The following is a 21,287-nucleotide window of genomic DNA, read 5'->3' as shown; positions in this document are numbered from 1 at the left end:
AGATATGGTGATACAAGTGAAGAATACAGAATGTGCAGTGATTTATGATCCAGTGTGTGTCTTGTTTTCCCTAAGACTGCTATGCTCTTTGCCAGCTTTGTTCTTACATAATTTATCTGAGGTTTCCAGCAGATTTTGTGGTCCAGTATTACACCCAGAAATTTATTTACATATACTCTTTCAATAGTCACATCATCTATTATCATTTGTACTGGTATGTCTATTTTTTGGTTTCCAAATAACATAAATTTAGTTTTGTCCAAATTTAATGACAATTTATTTCTGTCAAACCACCGTTGCAATTTTCTGATTTCTGATGTGGCCACCTCCAAAAGCTGCTGCAGATTTTCCCCAGAACAAAAAATATTTGTGTCATCTGCAAATAAAACTAAATTCAGTGTCTTTGATACCCTACCTATGTCATTTATATACATAATAAACAATTTTGGACCCAATACTGATCCCTGCGGGACCCCACAAGTAATACCTGAGCATGTTGATTTGTAGTCCCCTATTTGCACGTACTGCTGCCTGTTTCCTATATAACTTCTCAACCAGTTCAGCACTACCCCTCTTATACCATACCTTTCCATTTTATTGAATAATATATCATGATCAATGGTGTCAAATGCTTTTTTTAAATCTATAAATACTCCTACCGCATACTTCTTGTTATCAATACAACTGGTTATTTCTTCTGTTAGCTCCATTAATGCCATTGCTGTTGATCTGTTTGCTCTGAACCCGTATTGACTGTCTGTCAGTAAATGGTGCTTGTCAATGAAGTTATCTAATCTTCCAATGAACAGTTTCTCCAATATTTTAGAGAACTGGCAAAGTAAAGATACAGGCCTGTTAGTGAAATTATGTTTGTCCCCAGTTTTATATAATGGAATAACTTTAGCAGTTTTCATTTTATGTGGAAATGTGCCAGTTATGAATGATAAGTTACAAATATAGGTTAGGGGGTTTGCAATACTGTCAATGACTTTCTTGACTATCGTCATATCAATTCCATTCAAGTCAGTAGATATTTTATTCTTGCACTTGTTAACTATGTCTATGATTTCTTTTCTGTCTATAGCTTTGATATAAATTGAGTTTGAATTTCTTGCAATGTGGCTTTCAACAACCTCCCCATCCTTTGGAGACGTGTCATTGATTTTTCCTGCCAACTTTGGTCCCACATTTACAAAAACTTCATTAAACCCATTAACCACATCATTCATATCATTTAAAGACCTATCATTATCAATAAAATATTCATGGTAACTTGAGCTAGTCGAACGGTTTCTAATAATACTGTTTAATATATTCCATATGCCTTTTATATTGTTTTTGTTATTTTCTAGTAATTTGGTATAATATTCCTTCTTGCATATCCTCATAATATTAGTTAATTTATTTTTGTATTTCTTATATTTATGTTCTGCCTCTTTAGTTTTACATTTTATGAATTGTCTAAATAGAGTATTCTTTTTTTTACAGGCATTTTGCAGTCCCTTTGTGATCCATGGTCTATTTGTGTTATTATTCCTAGCATTATCTTGTTTTATTGGACAGTTTTTGTCATATAATGACTTAAATATATTTAGAAATGTTTCATATGCTGTATCAACATAATTTCCTTCATAGAGGGTTTTCCAGTTTTGTGATAGCAATTCGGTTCTGAATGCATTTATGGATTCTTCTGTTCTCAATCTCCTATATTTGATTTTATGGTTCTCCTTCTCTTTTCCACAATCACAGTCATGGATCACAAAAACTGGCAAATGGTCACTGATGTCATTCATCAGCAGCCCGCTCACTAAGCTACTTTCCATGTAATTTGTAAATATATTGTCGATTAGAGTGGCACAGTGTGCTGTTATTCTGCTTGGTTTGGTGATCAGTGGATATAAACTCATACTATACATTGTGTTAATAAATTCGTCTGTCATTTTGTGTTTGTTAGGATTTAGCAGGTCTATATTGAAGTCCCCACAAATGAATGTAACCTTCTGATTAGTTTTGGCAAATATTTTCTCCATACTGTCTTTAAAAGTTTCAATGCAGGCTCCTGGTGCTCTGTATACACAACTGACCATCACATTTCTTTGGTTTTCCATGCAGATCTCTACAGTGATGCATTCCATCACATCATCAATAGTGGTTGACATGTTTTCTAAAATCTTATATTTCAGACTATTTTTCACGTACAGGGCCACACCCCCTCCTTTTTTGCTCTTCCTGTTCATGTAATTGAATTCATATCCTTTCAACTCGAAATCTGCTACTTTCTCAGAATTGAGCCAGGTTTCAGATATTGCAATGACATTGAATTGTTTTGTGAATTGACCTAAGTATTCTTTGATGTTTTGGTGATTAGCATATAAGCTTCTACTGTTGAAGTGAATAATTGACATTCCTTGAGCTGACTTCACATTGCTGTTATACTGTTCATCGGTGTAGTAGCAACATGTGTTGTTTAGATGGTTAAAAAAGTTATTGTCAGGATCAATATCTTCCAGTTCCAGTTCATGCATATTGTGTTCAGATAATGTTCAGTGAATGTTATGTGATTCCACAAGAACCCATTTTCCACAGACAGGTATGATTACCTTGTTGTGTTGTTCTGATGTCACTGGTATTTGTCCAATTCTTCAATTTCTCTAATAACCAGCACTCTGGCCTCCTCTGGTGACCCGTTCAGTTTGATGATCACTTTACAGTTTGCAGTCCACGTTGATTGAATTTTCCTCTGCTTCCTTAGAAAGCGTGCCTTTCTGGCAATGTCTGCGTTTTTCTTTGTAAGATGTTCATTCACATAAACGTCGGACCCCTTTAGCTTTCTTCCTTGTCTAAGCAGCGTATTTTTGTGCTTTCTGTTGGTAAACCGGATTATTAAGGCCGGTTTGTCGCTCTTGTTCCTCCGGGGGAGAGGGTGGCATGACTCGATGTCGGTGTTGTTGATGGAGATGCCTTTGTTGTTGAAGAAAGCTGTCGCCTGTTGTTCAAGGGACTGTTGGTCGGGCTCGGTGAGCCCCCCGCCGTCCGCTGGTGTCACCGCCCGGGCGTATGACCGTGGCCTGGTCTCCAACCCGCTAACGATCACGTCGTTTATGCAGGAGTACTGCTCCAGATCCGCCACCCGGCACTCTAAGAGGGTTATCCTCTTGTCCTTCTCAACATGTTGTCTCTTCAGCTCCTTAATTTCCCCCATCAAGTCCATTATTAGTTTTTGCTGTTTAGACACAGTTGCAATTTCTCCAGACATAAAGTTCAGCGCCTTCTTTATCTCTTCGATCTCCTCGTCCGAGATTGCACTGCTTTGTTTGGTTGTCTTTGGTGGCATGTTGTTGTTTTGTTTGTTGCTAATAATTCACTATGTTAGTTTTTTTCACTTGGCCTTGGTCCAAAAGAAAAGTTTCTCCATCCACATGAATCCAACGCTGCGTTCAAGGGCTGTAAGAACCCATTTAGAAAGAAATAAAATGTGTTGGTAGAACGGCGATGAGAACAAATCTATCAGTCTATCTGCGGGTCTCCAGTACTACATGACACTCCCTCCAAACAGTCCCAGTTTGGTTGGATGTAGGCACCAGAACTTTTAGGTGCTGAAACTAATTGGTTAGGTTCAGGAAAACATTCTGGTTTGGGTTAAAATAAGTACGTTAATCCCAGAAGCTATCTCAGGGGGTCTCGTGTACCTGCCAGATACAGACTGCAGATAGACCCTTCTCACGTTAACGGCTGCTAACAAACCTACGTCCCCTACATGTCCTTCTCACAGGCCAATCACAACCGTTTATCTACATGCGTGGGGACGTACAGGGGTGCCACGTGGGGAGAAAACGCTGTTATTGGTCGACGTCGTCTAGGATGCGTCTTAATGGAAATGTTGCTCCCTCCCATTCTCCTCCGTAGTGAAGACGGAGTTTGTTTTTAACTGATAAATATGTTTGGCCACAAACATCAACTAATGTTGAACGGGTTTTCTTCGGTGACTGCGGCTGAATCCTCCTATAATGCAGTGGTTCTCAACTAGTGGTCTGGGGACCCCCAGGGGTTCTTGAGGGAGTTCCGGGGGGTCCCCAGAAAAATGGGGATTAGTTTATTTTCAATAATGAATTCAGTCTAGAAGTGAGTAAGAGTCATAAGGGGGACTATTCCTCTACGGTTATCTCCTCAACTGTAGTTGTCAACTATAGAATTCTGGTCTGAATCATCTCTAACAACCAAGATCTTTTCAGAGGGAGGCCCCTGAAGTGAAAGCTTATCAAATGGGGGTCCGTGACCTAATGCGTATCAATTTAGGGGTCGTTGACATGAGAGAGGTTGAGAACCACTGCTATAATGCATGAAGCAGAGTGGAAGAGCTACCGCTCAGCAGTCGGACAGACGAAAGGAATAAAAGCTGCAACCGTGAGTCACATTTTGGAGCCGTTTACCGGCGGGAGGAAAGCTCCCACATAGTCTTATGTTTTAAACATTGAACAGCAGCAACAGTGAGTGAATCGTCTGTATGTGTCTGTTAGCATGTTAGCAGAGCAGCTGTAGCAACAACAGCTCTGTGCATGTGTTTCTGCTACGACAGTATTTACAATCACACAACTTCTGCATGTCACCGCCCCTCTTATTCAATTAGTCCACCAATCACTCGTTTTGGTCTTCGTTGACTGAAATTTCTTTAGTCGATTAGTCATTTTTTTATGCTTTTCTCATGCTGAACGACTTATTTCTAAGAAACCAGAGCACATCTCTGCTAAACAGCAAATTTAAAGTGGAGCCTCTGTGTGATTCTTTATGGAGAACTCAGCTTTACAGATCTGTCGATTAAATCAACTAATCCATGAGCCAACAAAATCCTACGAGTGTTAGTCGACTAAGAATTTCTTTGGCTGAGGACAGCCCTACCACCCTGAAGACTTTGGCTTGTTATATTTAACTCTATAATGTGTTCAACTCAGTTTTAGTAATGAAATCAGGGAGATGGTCTTCAGTCTCTGGTTGAGCATAGCGTTTAGAGACTTGTGAGTCTAAAGCCTCCTGCTGTATCCAATAAAACAGGCTGACTTCAGATTTATAGTCCCAGTTCCAACAATAACTTTACACAAGTTCTCTGTGATTTTCTTTAGATGCAGTTGAACCAGAGGCTGGACTCACCTGATGGAAGCAAAGTAGTACGACATTGAAATATCACTGTGGAGAGCGAGGCTGTGGAGGATGTGTGTGTGTGTGTGTGTTAGGGGGGGCGGGGGGGTACATTTATTCTTTGTCAGTTTTCAGTAGTAGCAGAACGTTTAGAAGAAGGTGGTGTTGGCAGCTTGAACTGAATCATGTCGAGGTGTCAAATATGATTTATTCTTTAGATCAGCTCATAGTCAGGTCCTGTGTGACTTACTGACTCATAACTTACTGCTTAAACTATGTCAGCTTATCTTTCCTGTAGAGTAAGTTATATTACAAAAGTTGAGGATTAAAGTTGTTATGCAAATGTCATTTTAAAATTGTACATAATAAGTAAGATTAGAAAAGTCCTGATGATCTTCTGGGTTTGCAGCTGTCCTGGCTGACGGAGCCAATAAAGTCTGTTAAAAACAGACAGTGAAGTGAAAGTATCACATTTTACTCCATGTGCAGTTTAGATTTACACACCTTGAGATCAAACATAAACCCAGTGGTAGCACACTTTGTTAGATGTTATACTCTCCAAGTGTTCCTGTGTCTGATCCACATAAACAGCCAGCTTCTACAACAGGTGAAGCAGCTATTGGACAACTCTGTAGTTGGAAACATTAGTGGACCAAAATATTTGGATTTCAGCTTTTCTGTTCATTTTTCAGAATATAATTTTATTCACCAGCTATTAAGACAAATTATTAGTTATTTTGCTTTGGATTATTTCTCACATCCTCACTTTGTGTCACTATGTGGAGGAAATGAAATGTTGCTGATCTGAAGATGCACGGATATAGTTTTTACTGGAGAGGACCTTAACTCACATAAACCTCCATTCAGTTTGTTAAAATGTTTCAGGGTCATTCATTGCAGCAGAGTAGGTCAAGGTTCACTCAATGTGAAGCCTTTTCAAAATAAAAGTCCTTTAGTGATAGCTTGTGCCACATATGAGCCTTTGTTCAACTAAAACAAGCAGAACAATGCTACGTATAACAGACCGTTGCTACGTATAACAGACCGTTGCTACGTATAACGACCGTTGCTACGTATAACAGACCGTTGCTACGTATAACGACCGTTGCTACGTATAACAGACCGTTGCTACATATAGCAGACCGTTGCTACGTATATTAGACCGTTGCTACGTATAACAGGCCGTTGCTACATATAGCAGACCGTTGCTACGTATAATAGACTGTTGCTACGTATATCAGACCGTTGCTACGTATAATAGACCGTTGCTACGTATAGCAGACCGTTGCTACGTATATCAGACCGTTGCTACGTATAGCAGACCGTTGCTACGTATATCAGACCGTTGCTACGTATAATAGACCGTTGCTACGTATAGCAGACCGTTGCTACGTATAACAGACTGTTGCTACGTATAGCAGACCGTTGCTACGTATAGCAGACCATTGCTACGTATAGCAGACCGTTGCTACGTATAGCAGACCGTTGCTACGTATATCAGACCGTTGCTACGTATAATAGACCGTTGCTACGTATAGCAGACCGTTGCTACGTATAACAGACTGTTGCTACGTATAGCAGACCGTTGCTACGTATAGCAGACCGTTGCTACGTATAGCAGACCGTCGCTACGTATAACAGACCGTTGTTATGTATAACAGACCGTATAACAGATCGTCGCTACGTATAACAGACCGTTGCTATGGGCGCAGCTCTGATGTCGGACTCTGGAGGACCATTTTTGTGTCTAAATATTGATTTCTTCAGTAAGTAGCCGTTTAATAGGTGGGATAATGTACAGCTAGCGAGTCATTGTTGTGAAAGAATCCCCTTCAGGGTGATGAGAGACCTGCAGCATCGCCCTGTCGGGGTTTCTTTCACAAAAATGACCCGCTAGCTGTACATTACATAAAAAATAGGAAACATAATAATAAAAGAATTGAGGCACGATATAAAATGAAGTCAAGGTGTCAAGCTCAACTCAAATTTAATGCCAATGAGGAGAGGTGGTCTTTAGCAGTGACTTAAAAGTTTCTAGGGTCTGAGCTCTAACTGGAGTATGATGATGCAAAAGTTCTGCTAGTTGAGGTGGCGCCAGGCCATTTAAAACCTTAAAAACAAGCAATAAAATCTTAAAGCCTACGAGTCAACTTCATTATGTGTGTTAAATGTGCATGTTTGGTTTCCACTAACAGACGTGTGAGTTTCTCATGTCTCTGTGTTCTGCATTTCTCAGCAAACAGCAGCAACCTGACCGCAGAGAGAACACCATCCCATCGTATAATTAATAATCTGCTTTCCTCCTGTTCAGTTAAGCTGCCTCATGGTTCACAGGTTGAATATATTCCTTTTCCGTCATTACACCTGCAGACTCCTTGACATCCTGTCTCAGTGCACATAGATATTAACTGTTTTTCTCTTCTCTTTTTGAATGTTGGTTTGATACCAACAGCCGATAACACTAGTTTCTTATTCTTTTTTTAAAGTTTGTATAAGAACACAACTTTATTGTGCATTTACTGGCATTTGGCTCATCGTGCATATAAATAATTAAAGTAAATCTAGTCTTTAACAGCTTGGTATCTGTCTTCCGCTTACTGACCACTGAGGAAAGACATCTTTAAAGACGGCGTTCTTCTTCAATGTAAGTAGAAGCAGTTTATTGATGTGACCGATGCTGTATACCTTCTGTGTACATTATTTTATTTGCTGACATGTTTTATTGTCTCACACACAGAGAGACGAGAGGAGTAGCTATGAGTTTAACTGCAGCAGCGAGTGGATTAGCTGTCTTCCTTCTCTCTGTGTCAGGTACTGTACATCTACAGTTACAGCCATCACATTCAAAGAGGGACTCTGGGGAATGTAAAAGAAGGCTGAGGGTCACAGGTGGAAATAAGTAGATCACAGTTGTGTGAAAGGAAAACTTCCCTGAAACACTGCAAATATTAATTTTGTGTACAATTGTGGAAACTCCCCAGACGTTAATATACATGTCTATATATATATATATATATATATATATAGACATATATCTTTCTATTGAGTTTTCTGCAGACATGGCAAAGTCAAAGCGTCGGTGACAGAAAATAAAAACAGAGAAAAAGAACCACCCGCCAACCCCCCAATGATGGTCTTCGTCACACACAAAAAATTAATAATAATAACAAATAAATACATAAATAAATAAAAATAGGTCAAATGAAATGGAATGAAGCATATTGTTAAGTGGAAATAATGAAAATAGATGTAGTTCCAATTAAAGTAGGTGAGCTTTTTTTTAAATAGTTTTGGTTTGTTTTTGTGTCACTTGTAATAGATATTAACAAGTTCTTTTTTGCCAACGTCTTTTGCATAAAGTAGCTGTGTGCTAAACACTTTGACATGCTGTAAACTGAGAATATTGTGGGTTTTATTCATAACTCTTCCCTCTGGTCGCAGAAGCTCAAGCTCCTATGTGGCCGACGATTAGTTTCTATCTGCAGCTACTTTTATCAGTTTCTATTAGTTTTGAGGAGGGATATTAGTCTCACAGGGAACTTACTTACTGTCTCAACTTCTCTTTATTCATCACACATCTGCACCAAACCCTGCTAGTTCCTTCTGCCCTCTCTGACCTCAGTGTGATGTTTCCGTGCTCTGTGCTGATATCATCCACTTTTATCTTGTCTTTATATCATAGCTGCTCTAAACAGTTTCCTACACCTCGGTCTTTTGCTTTTTTAGTTTTCACAATTCACACTTAAGCAACCCGACCACACAGTGAACAGAGAAGAAACTAACCAAGAGAAGCTCAGACTCTCTAATAATTAATATAATGCCTCATCATTTATTATTTATGTATATTAATATATTCCACTCTTCCTTTGTACCGACTATTTATAACTGAGTAAAGTTGTCTTTGGACTTCTCTATGCCAGCGATCCCTCTGGAAATAATGTCAAATTAATTAATTAAATTTAATAGTAGTTAGAAAGTGAGAAAAGTGTGTAAAATGTCTATAAGATACACTTTTCAGGCACTTTGTTGACATCTTTTTTTAAAGAATGAAGCAAAGTTAAAACATCCAGAAGTAACACACAGTCCTGTGTCCCAATAACCATAAATTATAATAAACAACTGATAAAGTTCTATATTCCAGTTCAGTTCTACTTAGATAGATGCATGATGAGGAACCTTTTTATGACAATGACTGCAGATAATTGATCTGATAATTGAGGATCTTCAAGCTTCCCTTTACCCCAAATCATATTGGTAGTATGATCCACTTTGTCTTATTAACTGACTGTTAACAAACTTCTGAGTGTGGTTCCTGATGTGCTCTGTGTTACAGTGATGCAGGGTCAGGATGAAGGCTGGGGAGTGACTTACACTTCTACTGAGATCTGTGCCTTTAAAGGATCAACAGTGGAAATAAGCTGCAGCTACACATACCCATCCAGAGGAGATGACCGTTGACAGATTAAAGGTCTACGAGTCTAATAACTGGGCTGAGCTGAAGTGTCAGAGCAGCTGTCATCCACCTGTCAACTACGCCTGGTACAGGAATGGACAGAAAAAGAAAGAAACATCTGGTTCTTATTCAGGCTACTGTGATCATGCAGACAGCTTTTCCTGTGCAGTAAGACGTCCCCTCTCCTCCAGTGTGTAAGTTTACTTCCAGTTTTCCAATGACATAACACCATCTGGTGGAGGCTTGTTTGTAATGAACCTTAACTGCATGCAACTCAGTGGTATTTGGTGATTGATTGTGCAGAATTGGATACAAAACAAATTGTTATGAGATTGTAGACCGGTTGCTAATTATCTCTTCAGTCTTCACTATAAAATTAAAACAGCTCAAACTGGAAATTTAGTCAAACCAGATTTGTCATCATGTCGTTAGACTGAGAGTTGTTTTCGAAACATTTGTGCCGATCATCATAGAAATTGCCTGAATATCTGTTCTTGTATGTTTAGTTGATTCACTTTTCTTAGTAAATGTGTTGTTCTGCAACCTTGTCCCTTAATTTCAGATGTAAAACACTTCATGGGTCCAGGTTTTATTTCACATTGTTTTTATTCTGGTCCATCAACAAACACACGAGAGAAAAGAAATCAGATGTTTTCCAAGTTTCCAAGAATTACAACATCTGTCTGATCAAGTTTCATTGTGGAAGTGATGATGTCAGAAAATATTACAGGCGGAAAAATCATGTCTGACATTTTCATTGTTTAATGATTCATGTATCTTCTTTACCCACCAGATGTCATCAGTAGACATGGCAGTGTCCAGAGACAGTGAACCAGGTCTCCTGTCTTCAGCACTGCTGAACTGTTGGACTTATTGAGTCTTTATGTCTCTGATATTTATGTGCTTTAGATTTTCTGTTTGATTTTAAAATAAGAGGAACATCCTACTACAGCAGCTGCAGTCTTCATAAATGAGAATGAGAAAAGATGACCACTCTCCTTCAGTGTGTGTTTACTCCACTGCATCAGTAAAACTAGTATCCAAGGTAACAGGACGCCATGTAAACTGGGGAAAAAAAGTTCGGAAACTTGTGTTTGGTGGATTATTTCTCTGTTGTTACAATGCTAATGGTCATTGTATTTTACATGGTTGGAAAGCCTGTTTATTTACCTTCACAATGATGTCCAACTTGTAAGGATCATACATTTGTGGGATGAGCAGCACAGCTGATTATGTGGGTGGCGCCCAAGAAAAATTTGCCAAAATGCTCTGCCAATGGTAAACAGTGTATTCTCATAAGGCTACAAGGAAGCCTGCAATGACTGGCTTGTCATCATTGAAGGCCATCTCAATGCAGTGAGATATCAGGATGAGATTCTGCAGCCAGTGGCGATCCCATATCTCCACAATCTGGCACCTAACTTCATCCTCCAAGATGACAACACTCGCTTGAGGAGGAGGTGCCAGGCTGTTGTGGCTGTGTATGGATCTTCCACCGCTACTGAGGCTCCTGACGGTGTATTAAATGAATAAAGTGTAAAATTGCCAATATGTCTTGTTTGTTACTATTGGCAGAGCATTTTGGCAAATTTTTCTTGGGCGCCACCCACATAATCAGCTGTGCTGCTCATCCCACAACTGTATGATCCTTACAAGTTGGACATCATTGTGAAGGTAAATAAACAGGCTTTCCAACCATGTAAAATACAATGACCATTAGCATTGTAACAACAGAAAAATAATCCACCAAACACAAGTTTCTGAACTTTTTTTCCTAGGTTAGTTTGTAGTACAGGAGGAGATCAAGCTCCACCACCCATTTGGTGTTTGTATGAACTATTGTCCATTTAAAATGTGTTCCACTCTGGAAACTCATCTTGAAATGAAATGTTAAATATGTTCATGTTTTCTCCTCCAGATGCTCCAGACCTTCCCTTAGTGTCAGTGAGTCCCCCTGGTGAGATAGTGGAGGGCAGTTCAGTGACTCTGACCTGTAGCAGTGATGCCAACCCAGCAGCTAACTACACCTGGTACAAGGAGAATGGAAATCCAGACCTTCCTCCTCTCAGTGAAGAACCACAGCTTGTCTTCAGCTTCATCCAGTCCTCCTACTCTGGAGAGTATGGCTGTTTAGCTGAGAACAAGCTGGGGGGGGACATGGACGTACATCTCTAAAGTGGGATACACTGAAACAGATAGAGGTTTCCCTGATATAGACTCAGGAAATATGGCATTATCTCTTATATGAAGAGCCAAGTTGTTTACAGGGTAACATTCACTTTTACCTAAATTCAGTTTATACCCAGACAATGTACCAAATGTAGCTTGCTGGCATAATGCTTAAAAGAAAACCTGAATCCGGCGTATATTTGTAAATGAGTGTCGACCCGAGATGAAACCGGTTTGGTCGTCGGAGATCACGTCATGCATTGTGGTTTGTAGTCGCAGGGCTAGAGCTTTGGTCAAGATCTTCCCATCACAATTTAGGAGGGAGATAGGTCGATATGAGCAAATGATAACAAACTATATTGAGTTTGGAGGTCAAGCTTTCTTTTATAGAGTTCAGGGGATGTGGAAAAAGAGTACTGAGCATCTACTGTATTTATTGATTTGATAAGCTGATCTTGTTTATGTCTTCGTATTTTATTAATTTCTGCTAAGTATGATATAATATCCCCTCTAATTACAGCCTTCTGTGTTTCCCAGAGCAGTGATGGGGAAATTTTATCATTTTTATTAAATTCCATAAAACTCTATAAAAAATATTTTGCGATATCACTTCACAAAAAGCATTATCAGCCAGTAACGTTTTGTCTGACTTCCAGGGAGGGCGTTCCAAGTTGTTCAGAGGAAATGCGAGTTAATACATGTTTTAGTTTTTTTTTAAGGCAAAATGTTGAATTGCAGTGCTTTATGTTGAATAAACTTTATATATTATATTTTATTGAAATAAATTTCTAACTGAATCTTTTTGAAGTAGGCCTATTACTGCCCATCTTTTTGCACATGCACACCTAACCCGGATATGATCATGATTAAGCTGGATGATCTCATACAACCATAAAGCCTCTGCAAGCTGCTGGTTAGCTTAGCACAAAGCCTGGAAACAGGGTAACAGCTAGCATACCAAGATATGAATTGTTAATTAGTGAGCTTTAGAGGTGTCGGTGGGCAAATTGAGTTACCTTTGGATAGCTAGCCAGGCTAGCTGTTTCCTCCTGTTTTCAATCTTGAGCCTATGCTAAGCTAAGCTAAGCTAAGCTAAGCTAAGCTAACTGGGTGCAGGTTCCAGCTCCATATTAACCGTGCAGACATGGTGGTTTCATTCTTCTCTTCTAACTCTCAGCAAGAAAGTGAATACGTGTATTTCCTAAAATGTTGAACTATAACTCTCAGTGATATTGACTATTTATAGAAATAATTGGTTAATACATGTTTTAAGGTTGTTTTAAAGGCAAATGTTAAATTGAAGTGTTTATGTTGAATATACTTTATACACTTAATATTTTATTCCAATAAATATCTTAATGAATTTTTTTGAAGTATTACTGCCTATCTTTTTACCCAGATATGACCATGGGGAGTCTAAAGCTGGAAGATCTCATACAACCATAAATGATGAGCAACCCGGGCTGGGTGGTGTAATAATAACCCAGTCATTTAGAGCTGAGGAATCAGCGGCCATCTTGAATCTCCCTTTCTATTTCTGTCCCTGGCATCCCCTGGTTCACTGACACACTGTTTATTTCTGCAGTAGTCCTCCCGACAACTTTAAGGTGACTATCTTTCTTTTTTTAAGTCTGATGTCTTAATCGATCCAACTTCAGTCCAGTTGGGAGTATCCAAATCACCATGAACACATAAAGTAATTAGAACATAACGTATACCAGTGGTTCCCAAACTTTTTCACATCAACGGCCACTAAACTGACACAAATCAGACTGCGTACCATCATTTGATAAGATTCTGTCCCAGGTTCCCCCATCTGGTACGTTCTCTGCTTTTAGATGTGTTATTACAGAAAGAGTATGAAACCCATGACCAGACTAGTCATATATTCTGTCATTGTGTTACTTATGGATGGAATTATAGTGACATTAAATGATTCCCCTTTTTGCTGGTGACCCCTTGGAATCCCTCACGGACGCCTGGAGGGAGGCGGGGGGGCAGTTGAATCAACACCTTAGTGACACTGTCAACAAGAACAGAGCACACGTAGCAATAGTAATATTAACTGCTTGGAGATTGTATTGGATTACATTAAATTCATCAATTCACCAAATATCAGAATAATAGATGTTATTCTGTCTCAGCATACAGTGAAAAGCAGAATATTGGTATAATATAATATAATAATAATATAATAATGGTAGTAGTATTATGAAATTCCGTGATGAACCAGCTGATGATGTGAAGGCAGTTTTACAGCACAGCACCTAGACAGCCACAAATAGATATGGGACTCAGGCTCCTTGTAATTTCGGCACGCTGGCTTCACACACGCAGACTCTGGGAAATGATGGCGCTCTGAGCTCATCGGTGGAAGGAGCAGCAATGAAGCTGTGTAACTGGAGACGAGACAGGCTTTGTTCACACTGCTGGTCGACGTGCTCGGTTCTGAACAGCTGCTGAAGTCGGATTCTTGGTTGTCAGTTTATATCTGTTCAAGGACAAAAAATGATGTTAGTCGAGAGATTAAAGAGATTACCCATCTACCCTCACCCATCTACCCTAACCCATCTACCCTAACCCATCTACCCTAACCCATCTACCCTAACGCATCTACCCTCACCCATCTACCCTCACCCATCTACCCTAACGCATCTACCCTAACCCATCTACCCCCACCCATCTACCCCAACGCATCTACCCTAACGCATCTACCCTAACCCATCTACCCTAACCCATCTACCCCCACCCATCTACCCTAACCCATCTACCCTAACGCATCTACCCTAACCCATCTACCCTCACCCATCTACCCTAACCCATCTACCCTCACCCATCTACCCTAACCCATCTACCCTCACCCATCTACCCTAACCCATCTACTCTAACCCATCTACTCTAACGCATCTACCCTAACGCATCTACCCTAACGCATCTACCCTAACCCATCTACCCTAACCCATCTACCCTCACCCATATACCCTAACCCATCTACCCTAACCCATCTACCCTAACCCATGTACTCTAACGCATCTACCCTAACCCATCTACTCTAACCCATCTACCCTAACCCAGGTATAAATGAAGTGAACGTCAGTTATTTTGTCTCGTTGAATCTAATTCTGGCTGATTCAGGAACTGAAGTGAAGACGTACAGAGACAAAACAACATCTTACAGGGTTATGTGCCAACTATTGTTGGCAGGGTCCGGTCACCTGAAGTCTCCTGAAGTCTTGTCATCACCGTGAGGTGAAACTTCAACCTTCAGACATGAATTTGTTTCCACACAATTCAGTTTTTCTTCCGAGTTTAGTCTTAGCTCAATGGAAGACATTTTAACATTTTACCACACAAGCTTATATTTTTGACTTTCCAGGAGTATATTTTTATTTTTATTTTAAATCTAAAAATGTCCAAAATGTCAAAAGTTTTTGATCCCAAATCACAGCATGGCTTTTTCTACGGTGTTCCTCAAGGTCTCGGTGTCTTAATGTGGTATTTTGGAGGGATTATTGATCATAAATTAAAATTAAAAATAAATTTAGCACCAAATCTGTATAACAAATTATATCAACCCAAAAAAATTGCTGCAACAACTTATGAGACATAATAGAGCATGGGGATGACCATCATATACTTCTAAAATAATGTTCTAAACCTTTATACACTTTCACTATTTATTTTTATTAATTTATTTATTTATCTATTTATCTATTAATTCTATTTCTGATTAATAACTAGAACAACTTGACACAGTGCTGAGCTGCATCTCAAATTAATCTTCAGGTTCCATCTTTCAGATGATGTACACCACTTCTGTGACATCTACTGTTGACCTGCTATCTCCCCCTAAAAAGGAAAATAACGGGTCTATTGTGGGTCTCAGAGGGTTAACCACTATACACCATTATTCTAGACCTGATGTTCATTGGTTGGGGTGTATTTTCTTATTATTTTTAAAGTCAGAATGTGTCATTAAAAGGTCAGTTAGAGTCTAGTTTCCAGGCAGAAGTCACATTTATAGCCTGAGCGAAGTGAGATCCATTTTTCTTTCCTTTCAAAGACAAAGAGTCTGTTACATGAAAATACCATCACTTTTTTCCACTATCATCCATCCAGATATTCTCATACTGCTACATGAGAAATGGTAATGAGATAATCACACACTTTAGAAATCTGCATATGTATCATATATTAGGAAGTAAAACTCAGATATAGGACTGCAGTGTGAACACGGCCACACGCACACAAACAGGATATGACCATGAGCTGTCTTTAGCCTTTTGATGAGTTGCAGGGCATTCCTGACCTCGCTGGTGCACGCTGACAAACAGCAGTGAGCTCATGGGGTGTAAATAGCACGGTGGGAGGGATGGAGCAGGACAGCTGGGGTATATAAAGGACAGAAGTCCTGTGTAATGTCCCAAACTACCCAATAGAAGACTGAAGAAGAGCCTCTGGAAGCTCTCAGTACTCTTCAGCGGAGCCTTAAGATAAGATATATATATAGAGAGAGAGAGAGAGAGAGAGAGAGAGAGAGAGGGAATCTGTTATTAAGAAACAGAGAATTGAAGCTCTGCAGGTTGCCCGGAGTTGAGCTTTTGTTAATAACTGTCCTCCGACGCTGAGATGATGTCCCAGCACCCATCCCTGACCAGCCTGTTTGGCGATGACCCGTTCTTCAGCCAGGACCGGCTGCTGTGGCCGCTGCGTCACCAGGCGCTCTCCTCGCTGCAGCAAGACTTCTTCAACCAGAGAACGGCGCTGGCCGACAGCCTCCTGAGGGAGCTTCACGACGGGCCCCACCTGCTCAGCCAGCTGCCCCTCATCTCCTCCACTATGGCCAGGTATGTACAGGAAATGTGGAACTCAGTAGTGGTCACACCTGATCAGCTCTGTTCTAGGGCCTTTACAAACCTACCATTGGTCCGATAACAGTAAAAAAAACAGTGATTGTCCAGCTTACTTCGAAAGGAAGTCCCTTTATTAAGACATGGATAACACCAAGGATGTTTAATTCACAATCAGAGAGCCTTGGATGTTTCCCAGACTGCCATCCTACATCGAGGACTTCCTTTCTAAGTCAGCTGGACAGTTTTTTATCCTTATTTGACTACTTGCCTGATCCTTGAAGAGCAACACATTCTCACTCCCAGCTGGTCAAATAGGCTACCGCCGCTTGGTCAGCGGCCCTCAGCATTGGAGACCGGCACACGGGGAACCCCTCTAGCGTTACTGTTGGACGGACCGGGGATGCTCGTTACATGCACAGCGCCCTTTCAAAATAAACTTCTGTTTTCACAGGAAATTAGATTTAGGCAACACAACCAGTGGGTTCCGATCCACGTACCTCTTGAAGTACACTTCAATGTAGTGCACTGTGTGCACTCTGTACTTACTTGAGTAGTGCGTGAATTTCAACGGGGTTGAATCGTCTCAAATCGAATACTCTGCGCAGCACTTACCGGAAATGACAATCGCAACATTTCACCGCGGCTTGCTACCCGCCAAAATATCTTCTTCTTCTTCGGGGTTTTACGGCAGCTGGCATCCTTTGTGTTGCACTGCTGCCTCCTTCAGGTTTTGCCAAAATATCTGCCTGCTTTGTTGATCAAGAATGCACAGCAAGGTGGAAATTACGTTTCCTATGTCATTGCCTACCATGTGTCCTGCTGTTGGCTGAAAATGCACTGGTATGTTTACGTATTGTATTGTTTTATTCTGTTATCTACGTAGCCCATAGACATCTATAAGGTACGTTGTTCAGCACCGCAAAAGCTCCTGCATCATCTGCCGCCATTTTCACATGATTGAATAGTGGTCGTGGTCCCGCCCCTTCCGCTACGTAACCAAGATGGCGACAATTGAGTGTGAAGGGTGTCCAGCATTCCACACTCAACGATTTGACCGTTTTGAGTACAACATCCGGGTACTTCGAGTGCAATTTGCCATACTACACAGTGTGAACGCACTTATGCACTCAAAAAGTGTAAGTACGGAAGTACGCGGATTGGAACACACTGAACCACTTAGGTAGGGTCAGGAAACGGTCGTGGTTGACTTTAGCGACTCGCGTGACTCACGGAGCTGACAATACCGATGAGTCACGTGACTAAAGACTGACGTGACAGAATAAGTCGACGTTGCTTTTAGTTTTTTAGCTCACAGGACACGAACAGAGGTCTCCTGGTTCAAAGTCTTGTGTTTGTTTCTTGATTATCTATAGTTGGTTTGCTCTGGTCCGAATCAGAGGATGAGTTGGTGAAGCGGATATGGTTCGTGAATCACTCTTCGGCTCGCTGCTAGCAACTGATTTCACTAGTCCGCATTCCCAGTGTGCAACTCCCACCTGTCTACAGGCTCAAACTTACAGTGTTTGCCTTGTTGGGTCGGATCGAGGTTGGATCACGTTCCTACCACAAACAAACCGCTCCAGAATTTATTTGCGATTGGACCGAGACGCTTACTCTTAATGCTGCAGTAGTCAGTATATTTTTGGCATCATTGGGCTAAAATCCCATAATAACCTTTCAGCATATTATAATCCAAGTGTTCTGAGAGAAAACTAGACTTCTGCTCCTCCTCATGGCTCTGTTTTCAGGGTTTAGAACATCTAGCATAGTGACAGGAGACTTTGACCAATCACAGGTCATTTCAGAGAGAATCAGCATTCCTATTGGCTGTTCATTCAACGGAGGCAGCTGTCAATCACTCACTGACAGCCCGGACACAGCAGGAACGTCAGGAGTGCGTGGTGGCTGCGTGGCGTGGCGGGTGCGTGATTCACGCGTCAGCTGTTCACACAGCTGCATTTCAGCTGCGTGTCTGCTGCATTTCTACTGCTGCAGCTGCTGCTGTCAGCCCTTTCTTTCTTCATAGAGTTTGCCTTTTAATGGCCATTTCATTTCATTATAAATATCCTTTATATTTATTTTACACCGAGAAAGGTTAAGAAACGTGTGGTAATTTGTAAATAAAAGTAATAATCCACAATTAAAACCCCGTACTATATTCATTCATGGAGCTCTCCAAGTCACTGCATGTTCTAGAACACTGTCCGGCACATATTTCAGAATAAAAGCCTTTTGTTAACAAATGAAGGAATTCTGTCCGCAGAAATCACTACTATTGGTTTTGTGTTGTTAGTCCTACTTGTATTAGTTATTACAGCTGCTGGGCTATTATTGTGGCTGCTTCTCTCTCTCTCTCTCTCTCTCTCTCTCTCTCTCTGTCTCTCTCTCTCTCTCTATCTATCCCCCCAGCCGGTCTCGGCAGATGGCCGCCCGCCCTGCGCCCGGTCCTGCTTCTGGTTTCTTCCCACTAATCGGGGAGTTTTTCCTGGCCACAGCGCGCTTGGTGGATCTTGTTGGGTCTCTAAACTATGGTGTACGCTCTAAGACCTGCTCTATATATAAAGCGTCTTAAGATAACTTCTGTTGTGATTTGACGCTATACAAAAATAAATTGAATTGAATTGAATTGAATCGAATAGAAAAAACGGTTGAGGGCTTTTATTTTGAAATGAAAGCAGGAAGTGTTGATTTAAAAATAAGTCTGCATACTCCAGCTTTAGAGGTCTTGGTGTGGTTCTTTTGGTCGGCACACGAGTATGATTGCTCAGATTTGCCCAAACGAATCGTACCAACGAACCAGTCTGATTCGACGGGGCTAAACGACGGCCAGATTGAAAACGCCCTCAGACAGCGGCGGTGGCGTCACAGAGCTGATTCTGATCCAGATTGTGATTCTCTTTCAGGCGGAGTGATGGTACAGAGAAGCAGAGAGAGACTCCCAGCACAGAGCTGCACAAGGACACTCAGCAGGCCACAGAAAACAACGGCGACCTCCTGGTGACCCTAGACGCTCGCGGTTACGCCCCCAATGACATCACCGTCAAACTGGAGGGGCGCAGCCTGGCGGTGGTGGCCATGAAGCAGGCCGGAGCAGAAGAAAGCCAGTCCTGCTCCTCCTCCTCCTCCTGTGCCTCCTCCTGCTCCTCGGCCTCGTCCCGGATGGGATTCGTCCAGAAGATCGACCTTCCCGCTCACCTGGATCTGTCCGGCCTCTCCTGTTCCCTGATGGACGGCGGACAGCTACGCATCCACGCCCCCGTGGCCAAGCAGCCAATCAGCGAGGAGAAAGAGGTGCCCATTCGGTTCAGGACCTCGCTGGAATTTCCCATTAAGGACAAGACAGAGGAGGAACTCACAGACTGAAAGACATCCCCTTTTTAAATAAATACGTGTTTATGCCCACACACACACGCACGCGCGCGCGCGCGCGCGCACGCACACACACACACACACACACACACACACACACACACACACACACACACACACAAAAACACACACACACACACTTCCACTTAAAGACTGTCCATAATGAGTCATGTTTACCAAAATGAAATGAATATTTATTTTATAATTATTTGCAAACTGTATAAACTGTTGAAATAAAAAGTGTCTGATTTTCAGAAAATTATGTTCTTTTTGTACAGTGGTGCACGTTTAATAAAAAAAATAGATTTATAATAATAATAAATTACTACTTTAGTGACCAATAGATGATGTCAGCAGCCGATTTACACAAAGGATGGACGAGGAGGAGAGAGAGAGCGAGGGAATCTGAAAGTGGGAAAAAAAAGAGACGAGTCCTAAATGCCTGCAGTATGTTAAACTCCCCTCAGGTGTGTTGTATCTACCATAGGGGCTTCTTAGAGGGCACTTTATCATGTTGTATCTACCATAGGGGCTTCTTAGAGGGCACTTTATCATGTTTTATCTACCATTGGGGCACCTTAGAGGGCTCTTTGTCGTGTTTCATCTACCATAGCAGTACCTTAGAGGGCACTTTATCGTGTTTTATCTACCATAGGGCACCTTAAAGGGCATTTTATTGTGTTTTATCCACCATAGGGGCACCTTAAAGGGTACTTTATCATGTTTTATATACCATAGGGGCACCTTAGAGGGCACTTTATCGTGTTTTATCTACCATAGAGGGCACCTTAGAGGGCACTTTATTGTGTTTTATGTACAATAGGGGCACCTTAAAGGGTACTTTATCATGATTTATATACCATAGGGGCACCTTAGAGGGCACTTTATTGTGTTTTATCTACCATAGGGGCACTTTATTGTGTTTTATCTACAATAGGGGCACCTTAGAGGGCACTTTATCGTGTTTTATCTACCATAGGGGCACCTTAGAGGGCACTTTATCGTGTTTTATCTACCATAGGGGCACCTTAGAGGGCACTTTATCGTGTTTTATCTATCATAGAGGCACCTTAGAGGGCACTTTATTATGTTTTATCTACCATAGGGGCACCTTAGAGAGCACTTTATCATGTTTTATCTACCATAGGAGCACCTTAAAGGGCACTTTATCGTGTTTTATCTACCATAGAGGCACCTTAAAGGGCACTTTATCATGTTTTATCTACCATAGGGACACCTTAGAGGGCACTTTATCGTGTTTTATCTACCATAGGGGCATCCAATATTTTATAAATGACACCAAATAAATG

General features: G+C 41.0%; 1 protein-coding gene across 1 annotated transcript; it reads left to right on the top strand.

Moving 5' to 3' along the window:
- Positions 1-16,173: 16,173 nt before the first annotated feature.
- On the top strand, positions 16,174-20,236 carry hspb9 (heat shock protein, alpha-crystallin-related, 9). The gene is made up of 2 exons (XM_037791267.1): positions 16,174-16,602; positions 19,512-20,236. Exons 1-2 carry the CDS (start codon positions 16,385-16,387, stop codon positions 19,969-19,971), a joined length of 678 nt encoding a protein of 225 aa, XP_037647195.1. The 5' UTR covers positions 16,174-16,384; the 3' UTR covers positions 19,972-20,236.
- The last annotated feature ends 1,051 nt before the right edge of the window (positions 20,237-21,287 follow it).

Source organism: Sebastes umbrosus, chromosome 14 (genome assembly GCF_015220745.1).
Source record: "Sebastes umbrosus isolate fSebUmb1 chromosome 14, fSebUmb1.pri, whole genome shotgun sequence".
In the NCBI taxonomy this organism is placed as follows: Eukaryota; Metazoa; Chordata; class Actinopteri; order Perciformes; family Sebastidae; genus Sebastes; species Sebastes umbrosus.
Note: the sequence above shows the minus strand (reverse complement) of the source record. Positions and strands in the feature narration are given on the sequence as shown.